Below are 22,520 nucleotides of genomic sequence, written 5' to 3'. Positions count from 1 at the left end.
CGTCCTGCCACTGCTCCTGACCAAACGCTCCGTTTATCGACCCAGAAAAAGTTCCTGCTTTGCAACAACCGACTGACTACGATCCGTGTTGAAACTTCGCTGTAGCTCAGATATAGATACACGTCCTTACGGCTAGTGCGGATAATTAGCTGTGAGAAAACCTTCGTTCTTTGTTATGCAATGCCCACACTGCCGGACAACGGTACGGTTGACATCGTACTTTGCGCAAATTCTCTGCACGCAGTGAATGCAATCATTATTCATTCTATCCGTTGGATTTAAAAGTTTTCCCAGTTATTGAGTAGGTATCTGTTCGATCCTTAGTTCTGAGATGACCAAGAAATAAATTCGTAGTGTCTAACCGTCCAGCAATTGGTTTCAGTTATCGAGAAATTCGTAATTAAGGTCAAAAATCGGGTCTGAACGTGCGAATAACCGGTACGCTTACCTTAATCATCATCGATTTCGATAACGCGATTTTTCCTCCAGTAACAGAGTTCATTTTTTACCACTACACGGCGATTCTCGGTCGTGAATTTTTACTGCGGTTGCGGTACTGAAACGGCGGATTGTTCCAAGAAAAAAAGAACCAGACAATCCCTCGAACGGAAACCGTGTTTGCGATGGCTGCGTGGTACGCGATGCGGCGTTAAGGCCAATGGCGAAAGTGCGATATAAAAGTGTAATAAACGCAGGCTAACGGCGGTGCGGAAAAAGGGGGTTAAAGAAAAGAAAAATTTTTGCTGCTTCGTACTACGTGTGTCAGGGATCTCTATGAATAAGTGGTCAAACGAGGGTTTGCGGAAATATACTTAATAGCGATTTATCAATCTCTGGTGAGCGGGCTCGACGAGGCGTGTAACTAGGCTTCTAATTCGATTTCTCCTTCGTCCCTTCGGTTCCTGCAGGACAGCCGGACCTTGTATTCCGAAACGTTTATCGATGTATCGATATTCCGATATATTGTGAAAATTGACGCACGCATCGGTCGCGCGGTTTCCTTAAATCGGGACGATTTACCACAGCCGTAGAACAACCATAATCGCGTGCTGCAGTTAATGCCCATCGAATCACTGTAGGATATCGTGGAAAATATATCAGGACCGAGGCTGCTGCTGCTGCGAGTGAGTAATACGTACCTACCTCATGCAAACCTCGGACCTGGATCAAATAATAAACGTACCTGCAGCGAAGAGATCGTTAATTTCAATCCCGTACCGTGTGTGTTGTGTGTGTTTGTACGCTCATTCAGCGCGCACAGGATAATCGAGAACTTTCCTACGGTCGTAAATAACGCAACTGTGCACGCGATGCGTGGAAATATTCTCTGCGGGTTGGATCGTCTGGAGAACGAAACGAGGAGGGAATAAAAAAAAAGAAAAACAAGTTATTTGTCGCCGTTTCAAGTCGCAACAGGTGTCAACGAAAAAAGAGAAAAAAAATCTACTCTGAGATTAATCCAATTGTTTTTATTATTCAACGGACATTGTAATGTTTCCTAGAGAACCAGATGAATAAAACTATCCACTTCAAACTTCTCCTGACCATCCTTATCCTGCCTATCTAAATTTTAAGCTACCGGCGTTTCATGCCGTTCCTTACGTATCCGAATTTCGAGTAGCCTCCAGGTTTTCTTGTTTGAAATTTTTTTAAAGAATAAAGAAAAATTCGCGGGTCAGATGCGTCGAGGTGTAAAAAATCGCGGGTTGGCCTGTGCGATGTGTAATATACGTTCACGAAATTAGGAAGATACCGATATCGTCGGTCGGTTCGATGATTTTGTGTACGGCACATAAACACACGTACGATATTTGGCTGCCGCAGTGACATTGCTAACAGGAATCAATTAGGGTGAAGCCTCGGGGTTAGAGGCGAGAGCTTTCGATACCTACGGAGTAACGTGGAAACTGATCACGTTGGACACGCACGATATCCTTGAGGCGAGCGAGGCTAACCTGCGCGGTACGCAAATATTTACACGAATATTTCGGAGATCGCTAATATTGGCGGGCCATGACGGTACCATCCCGAGTATATTCCCGTATTGATCTCGTACCCACCGCGATGCAGCCTCGAGAGATCGCCGTCTTATTATTTGACCGGTCTCGTTGCGCAACTCGAGAAAGAGAGAGAGAGAGAGAGAGAGGGAGAGTTACGGATCGGTATAATAAGTAAGGCAAGTGAATTTGTCAATATTGGTCACATCCCGATGGAGCTGGGAATTAGCGTGATCGTCGCCTCTCGTCACGTGACTCAATGCGACTCGTTTCCAAAATCTGCACGACTTTGAGCACCACGACAGTCGTTCGATCCGTTTCCCCTCGATCCGTGGTGATGGATTTGGGTTGTAAAAATCGGAGAGATAAGGCACGACTTTCCGCGGTCAGTACTGTTCGACCTGTGTGCAACGGCGACTACTCATCGCCGTCTTTGGCACGTTGACAGTAACCGACGAAGGACCTTGCGGCAGTTTGTCGACGAGTTTATTTATACACCGTTCGTTTGCAGGTATGTGAATATTGCAGCACGTACGAGATAAATGCGGTGTATAACTCAGACGTGCTCACTTGGTCCGTAAAAGGTTCTCCGTGATTACATAAGCCTGCTTCTGATGCCGATGCATTATGCGTTGCGCTGGCATTCTCTCGTTATATACATCCAGCATTGTGTCCAGCACGTCGGCTGTCGCTTCTGACTGCAGATACCGAAATTGCTAACGAACGTCAGCGAATAATGAGAAGAAAGAGTCCGAGAATAAAGGTTTTTGAATATGAAAAAATAACGATATCACAACAGTCGTGATCGTTCGCGTCTTTCACGACCGGTTGAAAGTCGACGCTGAAGTGACTCAAGTTAACTTCTCCCTCTCCTTACTCTCGGTGCTTGCAATTCCGGTCCATTGACTTCGGAAAACGTACAACGGAGGAAGGGACCACCTGTGAGTGACACCGATTTCATCGAAACACACTACGCACCTTGCGTATCTACCGAGTGAATAAGCCGCGCCTGTAACCGGACCACAGGTGTGTCCATAAAGCCCATAGAATCGAGCGATGTGCCATTCGGACGGTGTAATTGCGAGGCGCAGGTTGTTCCGTCGATTTATATACAAGGCGACGCAATAGTGACGACGTGACGTCAAGGTGTTCGTACCGGGTATCATCATACGTGCAAGTTGTACCCAAGAGCCCGCTGGCGATATGCGTACCAACCTGTATTATGCATCTGTGCTTGTGTTTTACCGTCCGTGCAATTGTACCCCGTGCCAATAACGTGGTAACAAAGCTCAGGCACCGACCTACACCGCTTACCGAACCTTCTTACACACCGCTGTGCGGCACGTTGGAGTGACAGTCCGTGCAGATCTATGGCCAGTAGTTTATACCCGCGTCCACTTGACTCGTGATTCGCGAGTGTTGGTATCGGGAACTCTAACGCACACCGAAGCAAGGGTGAATCATTGCCGACTCGGCTTGGTTCGTTGCGAAATATGCGTTCGATTGCAAATCAATATCCTACCGCACCATGCCACCGCCTGTATGATCGCATCGACGACCCTTCATGGCGCGTTAATGCACCGAACGATGCAATCCCGGGGAATCAAAGCCGTGAAACAAAAACTGCGGGCGGATGTGAAAATGAAAAGTTAGGAATAAAATAGCCGCTGAGGTTGCTCGGTTTATAGAAATAGAAATAAAAGGAGAAAATTTTCATTTACCGAGCACCGATCGCGCGCGGTATCGTTATCTCTGCGTTTTTATCTTCTCTAGGCTTATACACATCCGCAAACACACAAGCACCGTTCCAAAGTATTCGTCATCGAATGAGGTAACGCGATGTTGGATCGACATACCGTTGCTTTCAACCTTCGATTGTTGCGGAGAAAAGATCGTGCATGAATCCAGTAAATTGAGTTTATATTCATAATCTCTGCATCGCCTATTTATAAACAGACACGTAAGGAGATCATGCTTGCAGAGCACTCGAACTCGAGAAGTTTTCATACTTTGAACGTATAATCGTCGTTCCGCGACTAAATCATCAACTCCTCGCGTACGTGCGGTATTTTCTAGGCATGTGTGTCACTGATGATTAAGTCCTGGATACTGCGCGCGAATATCTGCGAGGCTACGTAACGCGCGAATTTGGCACGATTCTTTTCGCACCGTGCAGCCGGCTCTCTCGACTTGAAACATGCTCAGGTATTGTGCTCGATTGCGGAGTGATTGCGACGCGATATCGCGTCTCGGGAAAACGAGAGCCGGACATTCCATCGTACATTAGCTAAACATGTTCCGTTATCGAAGTGCAGCTTCAGCGGGGAAAAGTAATAAATGTTTACGATTTGTAAATACGGACGGGCGTCACTGAACCCACAATAAATAGATAGAGAAAGAATTAAAGCTGCGCACCTTTTTCTCAACACATTTCTAACCGCTATCTGCGTTACGCAATTTCTTGATAAAACGTTTTTTTTTTTTTATCGGCACCGCTTATCGCCGCTCACTCGCTATCTGAACAGCGCCAACGACGACGAACAATTATATTCACCGCTGGGTTGTTTGACGCTGAAAATATTTTCTTTCGCTTTATAAAATCGCGATTATGACTGATATTTCGCTGCGAGAGTGACTGACCTTGCGTCTCTTTGACGCGAAAGCCGGAATTCGCAAGCTCCTTATCTCGACTACTGCGTTTGTCGTTGAATCCTTGAAAATCAGGAACATCGAGACAGCTGCATTCGGGATCAATAGACTCGTCGAGCCCCTGTTTGCACCGATGCAGCTGCACCTGCCTTGTCCCATCTTCGGCGTCCTATTCAGATTATATTTGCACGCGTCTACGTCTATTGGGATCGATCGGTGCAGTAGTCGATGCAATCGCCTCGAGTTCTACCGGAGCTTGATCAAACGGGTAGAGATTCTTGCTCCAAGGCAGCGCCAGGCTGCAGGCATGGAGTCGAGTCGAGAGGCGCTTCGGTCCTGAAAGCCCGTGGATTACCTTAAGATCTTGTTTAATCAAAACGTTATTAAAGCCAGCGCGTTTATCGTCACTGATGCCGCAAACGATACGAGAATCCAGCCCAGCGATCGGTTTTAACCCGAAGCGATCATTGGCAGGAATCACGAATATCGAATTGCGAACGCACCGATATTCGGATCGTTTCTTCTCGGACTTCAAACATTCTCGTACATCTGAGGATCGACACTATATATTTCTCCGCGGAAATAATACGTACCTGTGGTTTACGAGCATTGGCACTAACGAACCAAGAGTTATTCTTGTCCGTTGTACGACGTTGAGGATGGAAAAATCGACAAGGAAGTGGTTTTCAGCGGGGAATTTGTTTACAGCTGCATGATAATTTACATAATCTATCTTTGGAAAATCCAGTCGATGTTGAAATAATTATTGTGTCGCAATCACAGCCGGTAATTAATTAGAGAAACAGCGGAATCAGAGGCCATCCGTCGTACGCGCAAAAACGTCGACATTCACGAACTGCAAATTCCTGCCTACCGCGGTATAAGCAGCGATACGCGCGTATGAACGCGACAGAACAGCGAGCTCGCGGGAGAGGGAAACTGGGAACGATAATTACTCTGATTCATGCAATTATGCGACCGTTTCCGATACATTTATATGCATTGCAAATAACAGCGTCCAGCCGTTGCTCGGCGTACTGCAGCCGCATGGTTTCCTATTCCGGTTATAATACCGGTCGACAATGACGGCGTCCTTTTCCCTCTCGCTCTTTGCGCTCGTCCGTTTTTCCTCCGCTCGATGTTTCAGCTATTAATTCTTTTCCCGTCGTACCGATTGCGCGAAACCGCGCATTTCCGGTTCGACTGACAATAAGTGTCGAGAAGTTGTGTATAAAAGAAAAAATTTCCGTCATCGTAATGTACGAACGATCGAGCTCGGTATTCGCTACTTAATTTCATCTACATTTTCACCGCAAGACTGTTTTTAGAATTTTTTGTAGTACGGTTATTTGCGATCGGGATAAAATATCGAAACGAGCAGCAGGAAAAATGCCTTTTCGCAGTTCAAAAATCTTTAATATGCGTATAACTACGTACACATATAAGATGCATCGCATCGAGGTGTGTAGTTTGCTGAAAGGTCCGTGAAAATTTTTCTCCATTCGGTGTATTTCGAATGTTTATTTTCAAGGTAGCTGACTTCACCGCGTACCGCGTACGCTGACGGCATGGAACCGCAATTCGCCCCGACATCCTGCAGCGTCACTTGCCGATGCAGGTTCCATTCCGTAGCTGTTGGGTTCTCTCAGCGTTTCCCGGATGCGCGCATTCAATCTGACTCCGCAGTCCCGCAGCCTCCGAAGGCAGGTGAAGGAGAGCAGAGCCAGTGGAGTACGTGCCGGGTGGTAAAAATTTCCCTCGACATGTGCACCAGTTTTTTTAGCCAGGAAATCATGGCTGAAATATCCTCCGCCAACGACTGATTCGCATTTTTATTGACGCATTACATCGCTATACAGTCGATGCAGCAAGTCTTACCGTCTCTATGAACTTCGATCGAACGATATCCAGAAACTCGTCGAACGGTATGTTCGTCCTGATTCCGTGAAACGCCATCGATGGTAAAAATATGACCATCTCCTCGTTTCAGAGCGAATTCATACTTCTCATTTACCGTCACGTCTCAGGATTGGTGGTAAAACACTTTTGGAACGATCTGTATCGTACGCAATGCAGCCGAAAAGGGGATGCGGTGTACAGTGCACACGTCGAGTCGGAGGAATTGCAGCGAGCGTGAAGGTAAGAGGCATACGAAAGTCCCGGAATGCCGGAGCAATGGGATTGCCTGCAAATATCGATCGGTGGCCGCCATGTGTGAAATAGCTCAAATAACCACCGAGTGCATGTGCAAATCGGTATGCGGATGCAGGGCGATGCGGCGTTCCCGATCAGGATCCTGGCTCCCTCATCACGCCGGGGGAAATCTCGCTCGGACATTTTCCGCAGGATCATCCCGACGCGAAGAGGAACCCGGGAGACGGGATCCGTAAGCAAATTTGTTCGCCTCCCGCGATTAGCGCGGCAGGACATCGTTGATCCTTCATCCTCTCGAACGATTCGTGCATTCGGCGAAATTATTGTACACGAAGGATACGCGAGATCGTGAGATTTATGGGGTCAAGTCTGAGCGACCTGTTCCACCCTTTCCCTGCAGAAGTTCCGGCTTTCTCCTCCTTCCCGCAGTCCTGCAGGGATTACATCTTCCGAGCAGTCACAGCCGCGACGATTTATCTGTTTACCCTGCCGCGCGAATACACAGCGCAGCTCGACTTCCTGCAGGAGGGAATTCTCTTGTTTATTTTTCAAACGGCTACGGCGGTACGCGAGTCGGTATACTAACGCTTCCGTTATTGAAAACGACTTCCTACCCTCCGTCAAGCCCTGCTTTCTTCTAACGGACGAAAGCTAACGGGTACGCCGGGCTCTTCGCCTCCTCTACGAAAACGTCTCGCGGCCTCTAACGTTTCGCACTTCCTGTGCCGAATCGCAACCAAGAGCTTACAGCGGGCCTCGTGTTCATAAATTATTGCTCCGGATTTCGCCTCGGCTTTATTGTGCAGTGGATATAGGTTTCTGGCTTGTTTCAAGCTCCGGGCTCAAACGGTATAACAGAACTGTTAGCTGCCTCACCGAAGTCCAGAGGCTTCACCCTAAGCTCCAATTTTCTACTCATCTCAAAGGCTGAACAATGTGACGGAACAAAGAGATTCCGGGAAGGACATGTCTCTCGCTATTGCAGATTCGCAGGACGTGGGTATCGCGTGAATGCAGCCTCGGGCGGAAACCGGTCTGAATTTACGATCTTCAACGGAGCCCTGAACGTCCAGATGTTATTACACCATCGGGTTGATACTAGTTACGAATAAAATCCCGCAATACCACCATTTCGATGTGAATGACCTGCTGTTTGTGATCCTGTTTCAGTCTGCAGCGGTTTAATTAGCATCTCCACTCAAGGATCGGAAGGGTACTTAAACACAAACGTAAGAGGATTTCGAGGGTCTCTTCCGGAAAACTTGCTTCCAGCTTGCGGACAAGCATTTCATGTGCACATGAGCTACGAGTGTTCCGGTTGATCTTTGAACCGGCAATTTGACGAACTAGGTTTTTATTTTACCTAATATCCACCTCGTGTTCGGGTTTCCGCGACCGGCTATAAACCTCCATGGCTTCGTGGAAACACGACGACGTTTCCCTTGCATTATAACGTAACGCCAGATTTAATCGCTGTCAAAATTTCACGCAAATTGGCTCCAGTAGGCCTGGCCCGAACAGCTGAAAGATCGAATCAACAACGAGCATGACGACGATGATCAACGGTCAGTCTCTTCTCTTGTGACTCAAAGATCGTTACGTGGAGTTGAAACGGACAAGTGGTGAGAGTCCCGTAAAACTACCTGGAATCTAACTCAGGGAACGCGGGATAAATTGATCCGGGAATCGCTGGGTGAGTGTTACATAAGCGCGAGTAAGCGTGTCGATTGGCACCGGGATTTTGACAAGGCTAGTTTCCGATACCTCGATCCTTGTGGGACCTTTTTCCTTCCAGCCGACGAGGAATTTGACGCTTCCGCTCGTCATGACAGCCCCGGCCGTCGGCATCGACCTAGGGACCACCTATTCATGCGTCGGAGTATTCCAGCACGGGAAAGTCGAGATCATAGCGAACGATCAGGGGAATCGCACCACCCCGAGCTACGTGGCTTTTACGGACACCGAACGGCTGATCGGGGATGCGGCGAAGAACCAGGTCGCCATGAACCCGACTAACACCATCTTCGGTGAGACAAAACTACCCCGCAGATGTTCGACTCGGTTCGAAAGCGGACTGGAAATATCCTTGATTTTAAAACGGCGGGTGCAAATCGCTCGATCAAATCTTTCCTCGTCAAAAACTACCCCCGAGGGTGATCCTTTCCTTCCTTTATTACGACTGTTCATTTTATATTATAGTCACTTTGAGTTTCCGGGCTCCGTTTATACTTCACGGCCAGACTCCGGACGCTTATTTCATCGGTGATTCTCAAGGAAAACGTAATCTCTCTAATCTTCAAACTGTTTTAGTCCTTTTCTTGAGCAAATTGTGTTACACATACGCAAAAGATAATAGCTGACAAGGTCTTAGTGTTTTGGAGATAAACGCAATTGAATTACCGAGCAATCTGATGATCGATGGTTAAGTAATCGCGGCCTGAGATCGGCGAGATAAAGTGAGAGAAAAAAAATGTGGGCCAAGATTTAATTCAGCAAAACTCATTAGCGCGAGTTTTCAATCAATCTGTAACTCGTTACGAAACGATTATCTATCAATACAACGATTCGATCGGTTTTAGATGCGAAACGATTAATCGGGCGACGATTCGACGATGCTTCGGTTCAAGCCGATATGAAACACTGGCCCTTTAACGTTATAAACGACAACACGAAGCCAAAGATACAAGTGAATTACAAAGTAAGAAATTGTGCAGAGACGGTATAATTACTATTTTAACAATATTAATCCAAGGAGTTAAGCATGATTTATGAGCTCGTATACCTACAGAGACGACAGAATTACGGAACGTATCTCAGACGCGTGATTCAATTTCAAGTCATTAGTTGACTCGTGATTTTGACAAGCATTTTCGACGGTAAATTATCAGATAACATTCCGGTTTGTTCCCCTGCAGGGTGAGAGCAAGTCGTTTTTCCCCGAAGAAATATCCTCGATGGTTCTCACGAAGATGAAGGAGACCGCCGAGGCCTACCTGGGCAAGACAATTACAAATGCGGTGATCACGGTGCCCGCTTACTTCAACGATTCTCAACGTCAAGCGACGAAGGATTCCGGTGCCATTTCTGGGCTGAATGTCCTCAGGATTATTAATGAACCGACCGCAGCGGCGATAGCTTACGGGCTCGACAAGAAAGGACACGGGGAGAGAAATGTCCTGATTTTCGATCTGGGGGGCGGGACGTTCGACGTGTCAATTCTGACCATCGAGGACGGGATATTCGAGGTCGATAATTGCTTTCGAGGCCCGTCGGCCGCTCAACTATTACCAGAATAACTGGATTAACCCATTAACCGCATATTCCTCGCAGGTCAAGTCCACCGCTGGTGATACTCACCTGGGTGGCGAGGACTTCGACAGTCGATTGGTGACACATTTCGTCCAGGAGTTCAAGCGAAAGTACAAAAAGGACCTCTCGACGAACAAGCGAGCCACGCGCCGGCTGAGGACAGCATGTGAAAGGGCCAAGAGGACCTTGTCGTCATCGACGCAAGCCAGCCTCGAGATCGACTCGCTCTTCGACGGTGTGGACTTTTACACCTCCGTAACGCGAGCTCGGTTCGAGGAGCTGTGTCAGGACCTGTTCAAGAGCACCTTGGAACCGGTGGAGAAGTCACTGCGCGACGCGAAGATGGACAAGGCCAACATCGACGACATCGTACTCGTTGGTGGTTCCACAAGGATTCCGCGAGTGCAGAAACTCCTCCAGGTAGGTGTCATGGGATACCTTCCTTGTTAGCGGGATCATTTATCACTGATCGTTTTTAACGCCGTGGCAAAACTTGGTCAGGACTTCTTCAACGGCAAGGAGCTGAACAAATCGATCAATCCCGACGAGGCCGTCGCTTACGGAGCTGCTGTCCAGGCCGCCATCTTACACGGTGACAAGTCCGACTCCGTCCAGGACCTCCTATTGCTGGACGTCGCCCCGTTATCCTTGGGCATAGAAACGGCCGGGGGCGTGATGACAGCCCTCATTAAGCGGAACACGACGATCCCGACTAAGCAAACCCAAACGTTCACCACGTACTCGGACAACCAGTCGAGCGTCCTTATACAAGTTTACGAAGGGGAGCGAGCGATGACCAAGGACAATAACCTCCTCGGGAAGTTTGAGTTGTCGGGGATTCCGCCGGCTCCCCGAGGCGTCCCTCAGATCGAGGTGAAATTCTTAACATGTTGCATCAACGAGGAGACCTTCGGATTCCGCAAGTCGCTTCATCAGGATCAATTATTCAGGAACTTTGTTGATCGTGTATAGTTAATGCTTCGGCTCGTTATATTCCGCTGCTGCAGGTAACGTTCGACATCGACGCTAACGGTATCCTGAACGTGTCCGCGGTCGAGAAGTCGACCAACAAGGAGAACAAGATCACAATCACAAACGACAAGGGTAGATTAAGCAAGGAGGATATCGAGCGCATGGTTAACGAAGCCGAGAGGTATCGGAGCGAGGATGACAAGCAGAAGGACAGGATATCGGCGAAGAACAACCTCGAGTCCTACTGCTTCAACATGAAGAGCACCATCGAGGACCAGAAGATCGTAGAGAAAATATCCCAGCCCGAAAGAAAGCTGATATCCGACAAATGCACCGAGGTCATCAAGTGGATGGACGCCAATTTGACCGCCGAGAAGGAGGAATTCGAGGCGAAACTCAAGGAGGTTGAAAAGGTCTGGCTTTGCCGAGTACTTCATCGGCCTACTTCCCATCCTCCTCACTCACTATCTCCTTCTTCCTTATGACCAAGGTTTGCGGACCCATCGTCACCAAGCTCTACCAAGCTAGTGGCGCCCCACCTCCTGGATTCCCCGGACCAGCAGCCGGAGGTGGTAGGGATCCCAACAATCCCACCATCGAGGAGGTCGACTAGCCGAGGCATTCGCTACGGTCCGTAACGCAGAGCACCGCGGTTACCGCAGTGCGGAACAACGTTGAACCCACCAACGTGCCTTTCAGCAATTCAATTACTTTTATTTTCAGCATGCCTGATCAATGTGTCGTTCATTATTTACGAATTCTATTAACGATACCGCGATTCGAAGTTCGCTTTTAAAACATTTGTCGAACCGACTGCTGGTAATGTTTCAACAGTCGGTATTCTTACCCATCGTCGATAATGTAGGACGCGGTGTCGTTTCCTGACAATCATCGTCCTTTTTTATAACAGGTTGTTTCGAATTATAATAACAATTAACGACAATACGTAATTATTTAATCTAAGGCTAGATTGTTACAATTTTATCAAACGTTATATCCGGACTCGGGATGATTATTCCGGATTAAATTGTCGGCTGAAATGTGGCGACTGATTTGATTTGTTCTCTGGATACCTCACAGATAGCGGCAGAGTTCGTTAAAAGTACTTAACTTTGAGTCCAGACGGTGAATAGTAGTTTCGACACAAATTTCGCTTTTGTCGTTGAGATTTCGAGGTTTATCTTGAGTTCCATAGAAGACAATTGGTACGCGAAGAGAGTGAACATGATTCATCTTAAGAATCACGATAACAAGTCCCCATAAAATTATTTCTTTGCTTCGGAACCCATCCTGATGTACTAAATACTAAAGGATGATAAGTATTTATTTTAGTCAGTTTCTAGTCGATTAGTTTCTATAAAGTAGATCAATATAGAGCCATTGATATGTCTTGGGTATAATTTATCTTAGATTTCCTATTCCAACTGGATTATTATGTTGGTAATTTGTGCTTACCTGTTTGGTGAATCGTACTCTACCGAATCAGCAAATGAGTTTCGCCCCGCCTTGAGCCTATAATATAACTTTTATCAGATGCTGAGAGTACGACGCGACGTCGCAAAGATAATATCACGAATCGGACTGACAGGGGGTCGAGATATCAGATTTCTTCTTCACCGAAGACACGCGGCGATCTCGCGTAGGCGAGACAGGGACACATTCTAAACGATCCTGAAAAAGATTTCATCCTCGCCGTGGGAAACGAGGATTCTTTCTCTCCTTTTGACTGTACAGATATTTATTCACTTTCGTGAATCAATAACCCTCGGATCCGATTAAAATTTTCTACAAAACGCTTCGCGATAAACTGTTCCAATTTATCGGCGCCGTTTCTAGGATGCCCGTAAGGGTATATAAAATTGATAACGGCGTCGCGTGGGCGCCAGGGGGTCGAAGAGCCGTAGACCATGTGCCCCGGGGTCATCACCGAAGGTCAGTAAAGGTGTTGAGTGACGCGTCTGTCGGCCGTCGGAGACGACCGTAACCGGACTGCAGCCGCCTACGAGGATGTTATCTTTTTCCCGTGGATTTATGAGCCTCCCATAGCCTAGGCGACGAGTTTCTGCGCCGCGGACAAACCCCGAATGACGCTATTACCCGACCGCAGCTTCTCGGCTAGCCGCAGCCGTTAAACGACGGAGGCATTGGGTTGATTATAAATGTAGGTATTCGAGAAAGGCGAAGAAATGGAAATTGAAGATTGCGATTGGGCAGCACCCCTTAAACTCGTTTGATAATTAATTGTCTGGGAAGGGTTAATATACGCCGGGTATTTTTTCGCAGAACACTTTCACCGCAAGTCGTTCCTCCGCCCGATCTTTGGATTAACGTGGGTACGTAATTGCCGGTTGGCTTCTGGATTTTGGCGTGGCGTGGGCGCCCGGGTTTCATAAAACACCGGATTCGGGACCATAGTGATTTTTTCTCGTGAATACGCGCCGGGAGAGGAATCAAGGTGCCCACGTCATCCTAGATCAGTCGACGAATTGCGCAACGGGAAAGAAAAGGCTCTTCACACCCGCAAAAGGAGAGGAACAAAATGTGAAGGGTTCACGGGTGTAAGTCCTGTAACTCATTTACGACCTTGGCGGACAAGCTGAAAGATTCTAGTCTCAATAAACTAACTGCTATTAAGGGGTTATACCTAATCACGAGGCCGAAAAAATCTATTTTTCAAGGATTTCTCTTGAAGAGAAATGTCAATTTATTAATATGTAAATTTATACACATGTTTAGGGTAACATTGAAATTCGTTCTATTTTTTATTCATAAAAGTAATGATTTTTAAAGCTGCTATAGCCCATCTTCGGGTGCACCTTTAAACAAAGGTGTCTCGCGGTGAGCGGGATATTTCTGAACTGGGTCATCCGAAATGAAAAAACAAAAAATAATTAGTTAATATAAAGTATTATCTGGTCTTTGATCGAAGGAATAAACAAAATATTAATTTTTGAACGAAAGGGCGGCGTTGAAAAAAAAAACGTTTTTCCACAAAAATTCGTCGTAATTTGTTTATGAAATGGAACATATTCATCGGCGAGAAAAATCCTTCGATCGAGTACTGAAAAATATGTTCGTAAAGCTTGTGTAAAATATTAAGATTGCTCGGTTCAACCGTTGCCAAAAAATCCTGTTCATCGACTTTGAATATAGTTTTGAGAAAAACGCGTTGAAGGTTTCACAAGCACTTGGAAAATATTTGTCGAATCGACATGAAATTCGTTATGCGTATACTTTAATGTACGTACATTACGAAAATGATGCTTAAAATATCGATTTTTGAAAAATACTGACTAGGTATAAGCCCTTAATCTCATTGTCAAATTCAAATTTCTGTGTCTTGAAAAATCCGGTTAAACCGACTTACACGACCTGAATCCTAAGCCCTTCGTGTCATACAAGCATCTTCTTTGGGATTGGCAAGGGAGGCTCGTTTCCAGAGAAACGTTTCGGTCCATTTCTGACAATTCTCGGAGAATCACTGCCGTTCGGTATGTGCTGGGTGCTGGACCCGAATTTCGCGTAATAAGTGGTTCGAGTTTGGCGTATTCAGCCATGCTCGTCGTCGGGGGAGAGAAGGAGAGGTATACATACAGGCAAGTGAGTAGCGACGCCGCGACGTCGTTCGCGGCCATCTGCCGCCCACAAACTCAGCGAGACCTTTGCAGAAGATGGGATCATAAAATCGGTGAGTCCAAGGCCGCGGAGTCTGCAGGTCTCGGTAGCTGGAGGCACGAAATTTTTCGCAAAATATATGACATTACCATCGTCTGTGCCCAGGGCGCGTGCCATGTGGCATATTTGTAATTCTAATGTCAGCGACGCGGTTCGTCCTCGGGATCTCAACTATAACCGGACCGGCGTAATAGCAGGGAACGGCGAAACTGGACGTAACAATCTTAGACCGTACGTAAACATGTATACGTGTAAAAGAATAATCCCGGAGAGAAAACGTTTCGCCGAATCCTGTGACGTTCCATATTCCACGACTAGTTTGCCGCACGCAGGGCAACTTATAATTCCACCGATCATCATTTTCTAGCCACCCCCTTGTTCTTCGTCACTGGCGCGTTGGACGCTAGATTTTTATTTTTCCTTTTATCACTGTTTTTATACTCGCTTTTTGTCGACGACGCGTGGCATACGATTCTCACTGCAGTCGTCGGGGTGTTTATCGAATCGTTGTAAAAGTGTTGATAAGAATGAGTAATTCGGCGGTGAAGAATTAGCGTGAATCACCTTCTTTTCACCCCCTCGGTGCATTGTAACAGCTGTTGCTGCGCACAGTGGTGCGGGAAAGGCGCGAGAGTTCTGAACGATCATCAGGCTCGTTTATGTCAGCGAATGGCGTGGCTTCTTTATACGCCTTTTTTCATCGTTCGAAAATTTATCCCAACAGATTTCTTTCATGCGCGTATCATCGAGCGAACGCTGCACTTTTACTGCCGTGTATATCAATAGTCCTGATTCCCGCGACATCCGAGCGTTCGGAGGCCCCGCTCACGCAGGGCCCGGAGGGCTCCGATGGGACTTGGAGGGCGACGGAGGGCGGCGACGCATGACACCGCGGGCCCATAAAAACTGGCGTAAAACTGTCTCACTTACGCGCAAGCCGCACGGCGGTGAATCAAGACTCTCGCCGTTCGCCTTCCTCCTCTATAATATTTATTGGGTGTTCGAGGTCCGTCGCTGCTTTTCTACCGCGACGCGACGGAAAGACATTGCAGGGAAGGAAAACGAAGAGGAGGAGGGAGAGAAAGAAGTCTGATATTTATTAGGACCTAGGACCGTGGATACCCTCCAAAATCCCGGATCCAGCAGCGTGCCTGTAACGGCGGTGACGAAACGCGTCTTTGATGATCCGAAGATGAATGAAAGAAGAAGCAGAAGAAGAAGAGAAGGAAATACTCACAAGTACGCTGGAGGACAGAGAAATAGATATATAAACGGTGGATAGAGAAAAAAGGATCTCGACTTCTTGTCGAGTTGCAGCCGAGGGCGGTGAGCGCGTTTAACGACGTCTGGTTAGCATAATTTGATAATTAAATTATTTAACAATTTCATCGCCAACCGAATCGGTCGCGGTTCTGCCGCCGTGCATACGAGCCTGGGGATAATTTCGTCCTCGTATAACGAGACGCTCGCGTAGGAGCTGATTCGCAGAGCCGCGGAGCGTCCCAGCTAATTAAGTCTTAGCGGTCCTTAAGATCCTCCGAAGGTCTCGCGTCCTTTCCTGCCGCAGTCGCACTTCGCTCTGCAAAGATGAGAGCGACGGGATCCGGATCTCTCGTAGCACGCACGCCGCCCACTCTCGAAGAGGATCGTCTTCGCCTTTGGTCCAACTTTCCCGCCGGTTTGTCGAAACGATTCGACGATAAGGCGATAAGCGGGTTTCAAGGCCGTCATATCCTCGGGTAATTCGGTGAGCCGCCTTTTGTGCGTTCCATTAGCCGCGGGGACAATTAATAGGTGTTTAATAGTGGGACTAATTAAGAAGAGGATTAATGACCCGCCCGGAGGTCGTAACTCCGCGCAAGAACTGCCGGCTGGTCCGATCCTGCGGCGGCCGCGTCACCGTGAAGACGTCTTTATACAGCCGCGGTGAGAAAAGGGCGAGACATTAGTTCCGCGGGTTTCTTTGCATCCCTAATGATTATGCGAGCCGGCGAGGTTTTCCCCGTGCTACGGAGGAAATCGTCGGAAAAAATGGCCACGAGACGGGGGGAAAAAGGGAGGCGCAATTAATCGCCGTTTAATGGTACAACTAATCAAACCAGACGTTAATTAGCTCTTCGGAACCGGATGAATCGTAATTCATAGTTTATTGCTGGATGTATGAACGTTCGCTTTTTGCGCGGGTGTTTAACCCCGGAGCTTGCGGAGGGATCGCGGTTCCCGGGAAATTCGAAACGAGCTGCTGCGGATCGGCTTCGGAATGTAATTAAGGAACGGAACGGAACTGTCCGATTCACTCCTGCAACTGGGCGCGTGTAACTACGTCGGTTCGCCGTCTCGTCTCCGACAGGCGACGGTTCGCACTTTCCGCAATCACGTGAATTGTAAAACTCCCGGAACATCCGTGTAACAAACGTCCGATCCAACGGCCACCGGAGACCGAGACAATTTCGTTACACGTTCAACCGCTGAAACTCGTTAACAATCTTCCTCCGGAAAATAATCATGCCTCTGACGCTGTTACATTTCAAAATTGAATTGCGGCTGGAGTTGGTGGTAAAAATTTTCCTGCAGTCAACAAATTCGAAAGTAAATTGAGCAACAACAAGAAAACGTTGATAGTGGATGACGGGGTGAGGATATTTCAATTGTAATTGGCTAAAAATGTACAGATACGAATAGGAGGGTAGAAAAATTCTACAAGTTTCCAATTTCTACTGGTTGACGGACGTGCTTGGTTCAAACGTGTATTAAGGGGTGATGACACCTTGCGTACGCGAAATAAAGGGTTACTTTCTCCAATTTGTTTAAGAAAAATGACTGGATAGTATTCAATTCTGATTTTCATACATGTTAATCGAATTTTCTCGATTCATTGAAATTTAACGATTTTTTTTACCGATTTTTTCATAAAGAAAAATCAACCTTTCCCTCCAAATTGACGTCATTTTTGTAAAAATTAGTATTTCTGAAAAATTCTACGAACTTCGCTAGATTTTTCTTTTTTTTTTTTTGTTTTACATTGAGAATTGCGACCTGCAGATGGTCGCCCGTGTAAGAAAAAAAAAATAAAAATTTCTTTTCATCAGCCACTCCACCGGCATTTTGTTTTAAAATGACTAAAAAAAATTTTTATCTTACTCTTCAAGACTTGTATCAACATTAATGAAAAAACAGAATTAAAAAATATAATTGATTAATATTTCTTAAACAAATTGGAGATAATATATAGAAATGAACTGATGACGCAGTAAACGCATAATATAAGACGGTTGTTTAAATCGAGCGACGAAATCGACCTTCAGATGCTATTCAAAACACGGTGAATTTAACCTTGATTGGTATTACGTCGTACGGTTTTCAACGTATCGAAACAATAAGGAGAAGTTGGGAAAATTGGCGAATTGTGTATAACAATTGTGTTTTCCAAAGCCTATAGAATCGCGTATTTGTAGAATTCTAGAAGAGGGAATTATTTCACCGCTAATGAGGATAAATCATTCGAGCATACAGAAAATTAATTAACCATGAGCAATTTCGAAAAGGAGCGGCTCGAGACAAAGCCGCGGTATGTCGGCGAAGACAGAATCGTATTACGCAACAGGTGATCGAATACCAACGAATCGTTCTGTTGACTACGGTCGGTCGGTCAAGACAGCCGGATATTTCTTATTCACGACGAATTCAATAGAACCCCGGAGCTTTTCTCTATTTATAATATCAGAGAGTAAAGTAAACGAGTCGTCAATTATCCGTAATTCATTGCCTCTTAGATAACAATGCGTTTAATTAAATCGCTGATACAAACTCAGCAATAATTGTTCGACGGTGAATTCGAGGACGGTGTTTTGGTCGGTTCGATCGATTGTTACACTTCGCATCGACGACGAATCGATGTCTTGCTTTCCGATTCAGGCGTACCTACGAATTTCTGGATTACGATTATTCCCCGCATCCCAGGTAACGGGCATCCCATTTTCCTGCGGCCTGCAGTCTTTCAGGACGGAGATGAGCGGCGATATCTAGGAATTTACAAAACGAGAACACCGCGATACCATCGCCGGCTCGGTTCATCTAGATACACTCTATTCCTCACTGGATTTTGACCCCTTGCACACCGACGAAACGGCACAATTTATTGGGACATTAACCACGACCCCCTAAATCTTCTCCTCACACCGCAGTCACTTCCCAGATGTCCAAGATTTTCTCGCCTTGATATCAGCCACGTCACTGTATACGTAAGTATACCTTGATACACCTTTTTTCACTTTTCAACTAGCTTGGAAATGATTTTCATGCCGTGTTTTACGATGCTAGTTTGTGAAATTGTAGGTAGATCGGAAAACAGAAGGGTGACAATATCCAATTTTTATCGCAGCGAAAATATGGGTCAGGTATAGGTTATATTAAAAATGTAGAAACGTCAACGTGTACGGAAAGGAAATAGAATCGTTGGGATTCGACGGTTCTATGTTTTGGTTTTTTGTACTTTGACCTTTCCTGTACATTGTCATTCCAATAACCAATAATAAATATCTACCAATATATATTTCGTTTTTTTTTGTGTTTATATTTAAATGAATAAATTTCGATTTTATACATGAAATAGGTAATCTTCATTTATTACTTATAAGATTTGCTTTTTTACGTTGATCAATAAGTCTTTAAGCTTTTGGTCGATAGTATAAGCAACAGGTTACAGCAGCGCGTTAAAGTACAGGCAACCTTCATCTGATAGAAAGATCTTTTCTTTTCTCAATTACGTGGAATTAATCAAAATTAGACATCTACAACCCAGACTCGAAATTCGTGTTACGGGTGTGAATCATCTTTCTACGTTTTGAAATTCTCTGAAATAGTTTTTCGCGTTTTTGAAAATTTCGAATCGAGACCCTTTTGTTTCCCGATTTTTCTACATTCAACTCCGACCTAAATTTCTTTCCGCACTATCGGGATTAAGTATTCTATCGACTCGGTATGGTTTTCAAACCTAATTCCCCGATCAAGAATCGGAATCGAATAACTACAAGGTTTGCCGTTCACTACTATTCAACGACTTCTGTCACGCGTATAGCATACGAAGTGTGCTCGCGTAATTTATGAGGGAATGTATTCTCGCGTATTTTCTTATTCCCCGACTCTATACTAGAAGTTGAATACCTGTTGCGGTTGGCGCATATTGTGGGCGCGCAAAGGGCTTTTGCGGAGAGTCTCCCATTAGGGAATAATTTGCATAACCCATAAAAGTGAAAATCGAACAATAAATGTAAATAATTAGCTATATTCTTAAACCGTCGTAATAAAATCAGCGATCTCGCCGCTGCAGCTGCCCATCTCTCGCCGCACCACCGCGCGGTAAATTACTATTTAACGAGGGTCTCTTTGCCGCGGATCCCGGAGTCCTTCGGCGCCTGCGGATCCTTCCCCGCGGTAAAAGACAACGAATCCCGTTTCTCGGAGGAGCGGTCTGGCGAGGAGAAAAAAATCTTTAAAAACGATCGAAAATCAACAGCAGCAAAAACGAAGCGTCGTTTCTACCCCGACGAATCTAATTGATAAGGGGATAAGCTCGACGCCCCGTGTACTATGCCGTACATACTTGCAAGGATCGAAGGATCGGGATGCTGGATGCGCCGATCCTGCAGCAGACTCTCGCCGAGCGCATGGCGTCGCCGGTTAAAACGTCACGTTTGCAAATTGGAACATAAAATCAGGGTTATAAGGGGCTCTCCTGATTGTTTGTTACTGCTTCTAACCGCCTAACCAACCTCGCGATAACTCCGTCCGTTTATGGTAAAGCCGTTCGCGGAAGATAGTCCAGATTACTCCGATATTTCCCCATAACATTTCCAGCCTCGACATTTTTCTTGAGTAATTATCGAAGCACAGGTTCCGTCCGCGAAGAAACTTCGGCGATACGGCGGATATTTGCTATCTACGTTAGCGGGAGAAGCTTTTATTCTCGATCAAGCTTTAAGCGCAAATTTAAGTGAAATGAGATAAAAAAATCGATGTACCTACCTGGATGAGGAGTTATCGTCACAGCATGTGTGTGTGATGTAATTATGTGGCCAGCCGGAGTCGTAATACAAACGTCGATTACGCCCGTTGGCCGCACATTACCTGCCTATCCCCAGGGTGGTTGTCCTCAGGGAACAACTCGCTCTCCAGGCAGCGGAACTCCCGCAGCGGCACTAATTGCAATCACGCTCAGGGATCTCGATACCCCCTTCCGATGTATCGATCGGAGCGATCGAGCGGCGCGGGCGGCGGAGAAACGAAGGATCGGAAAAAGGAACTGCAGGACATTGAGAAGGACTCGGTAAGACGAGAGGACACACCGACGTCCTTCCGTCCATTCTTCACATCTACGTACATACGTTAAACCGCGTTTGTCAATTAAACGCACCCCGGTAACGGAGGCGCGGGTGCCTCCATACAGAGGTAGAAGATTAATCGGATCCGACGATAATTTGTATCGCAACTCGAAATGCTCCCGCGGTGCGGAGCTTGCTAATTGGATAGATCAGTAGTGGGTGATCCGGACGTACGTCGGATCGGGGATCCAAACAAGGCGAAAAACACTTTGGTCTTTATGCATCCTGTTGTATAAATGATCTTCCGCGCATCTTCGAGTTACCGTTGGACTGTAGGTCGAACGACGAATAAAATACGGGAAAGGTGAAACGTGAAATTGAGGATTAATCTCACTGTGTATAAATTCTGTGACAAAAAACCATCCCAGGTTAAATATCTGTAAATCATTATCGTCAAAAGTTTGGTGGAGGTTAATTTGTGACGAAGGAGAAGGAAAGAAGGTACCAATAACGTCACGTAGCAGGATATTGTGGGACCGAGAGTATAAGGAAAAATGTCAGGGACTGTGGAGCTGAGTGGAAGCTGCCAACTTAAATGGGCAGCCGGACCGCAAAAGAGCTTATACGCGTAATTGATGCGGCCGGAAGATAGACGAGGGAAAAGGCTGCGTCGCAGTGTGGGCATAACCGGCGAGTTGCATGCCTTGGACTAAGGACATGACCATGTCGCGGGAAACCATTTGGAGGATGTGCAGCCGAAGGGTCGTCTGCATAGGTATGATACCCAAAAATCAATATACTTTTTGGCAATGTCACTGGAAGATTTTAGGATTCGTCAAATTATTATATTCGCGAGCTGCTGCAAAGATTTATGTTTAAAAATAAGGATACATGAAGTACGTACTGGAATTAGAGAGAAAAGTATTGGAGTTAATTTCATTCACGATGTATCTATAATTGCCATAGGGTAACAACTTTTGTTGGAAAGAAAAGAATATTTCTTTCTCTCTCTCTCTCTCTCTCTCTGAAAATATATTACGCTGGTTTACATGTATTAGTCGTGCATGTCTGTGAATGCGTTTATAAGTTTGAATATCGAAAGAATCCATGAAAAAGCTTGATAGATGTATCGATGCCTCGTTTCACATCGCTTCAGGATGGTGAAAAAACTAGCAAACTCGTCCGTTTTCACCCTACGATGGTTTATTTTATTCGGAAGGCTGGTTTTTACGAATCCACTGTAAACAGTGCCTTCAACATATCGGCAGCGACATTGCATGCAACTAAACGAAGCATAGATATCCAAGCTTGTCTTTATGGTTTGAGTATTTTTCCATAGATTTCCGTAGCTTACAAGTGAAACGGATCAATGACACTCGAAGCATGACTATTTTGGGATAAAATTGATGAAAAGTATCGATTTTTTTGACCAACCACTATCCTT

The 22,520-nt window shown here is 46.1% G+C and overlaps 1 protein-coding gene and 1 long non-coding RNA gene across 2 annotated transcripts; both read left to right on the top strand.

Annotated features, from left to right (window-relative positions):
• Positions 1 to 6,687: 6,687 nt before the first annotated feature.
• LOC124297567 (uncharacterized) lies at positions 6,688 to 8,427 on the top strand. The gene is made up of 3 exons (XR_006906637.1): positions 6,688 to 6,785; positions 7,971 to 8,150; positions 8,304 to 8,427. It is a non-coding gene; the product is annotated as an uncharacterized LOC124297567 (long non-coding RNA).
• Positions 8,428 to 8,587: 160 nt separating this feature from the next.
• On the top strand, positions 8,588 to 11,985 carry LOC124297565 (heat shock 70 kDa protein cognate 4-like). Its single transcript, XM_046748729.1, has 7 exons — positions 8,588 to 8,827; positions 9,380 to 9,498; positions 9,716 to 10,045; positions 10,131 to 10,529; positions 10,611 to 10,982; positions 11,117 to 11,494; positions 11,572 to 11,985. Exons 1-7 carry the CDS (start codon positions 8,626 to 8,628, stop codon positions 11,692 to 11,694), a joined length of 1,923 nt encoding a protein of 640 aa, XP_046604685.1. The 5' UTR covers positions 8,588 to 8,625; the 3' UTR covers positions 11,695 to 11,985.
• The last annotated feature ends 10,535 nt before the right edge of the window (positions 11,986 to 22,520 follow it).

Source organism: Neodiprion virginianus, chromosome 2 (genome assembly GCF_021901495.1).
Source record: "Neodiprion virginianus isolate iyNeoVirg1 chromosome 2, iyNeoVirg1.1, whole genome shotgun sequence".
NCBI classification, from domain to species: Eukaryota; Metazoa; Arthropoda; class Insecta; order Hymenoptera; family Diprionidae; genus Neodiprion; species Neodiprion virginianus.
The sequence above is the reverse complement of the archived record's forward strand: the minus strand, read 5'-3'. Positions and strand labels throughout refer to the sequence as shown.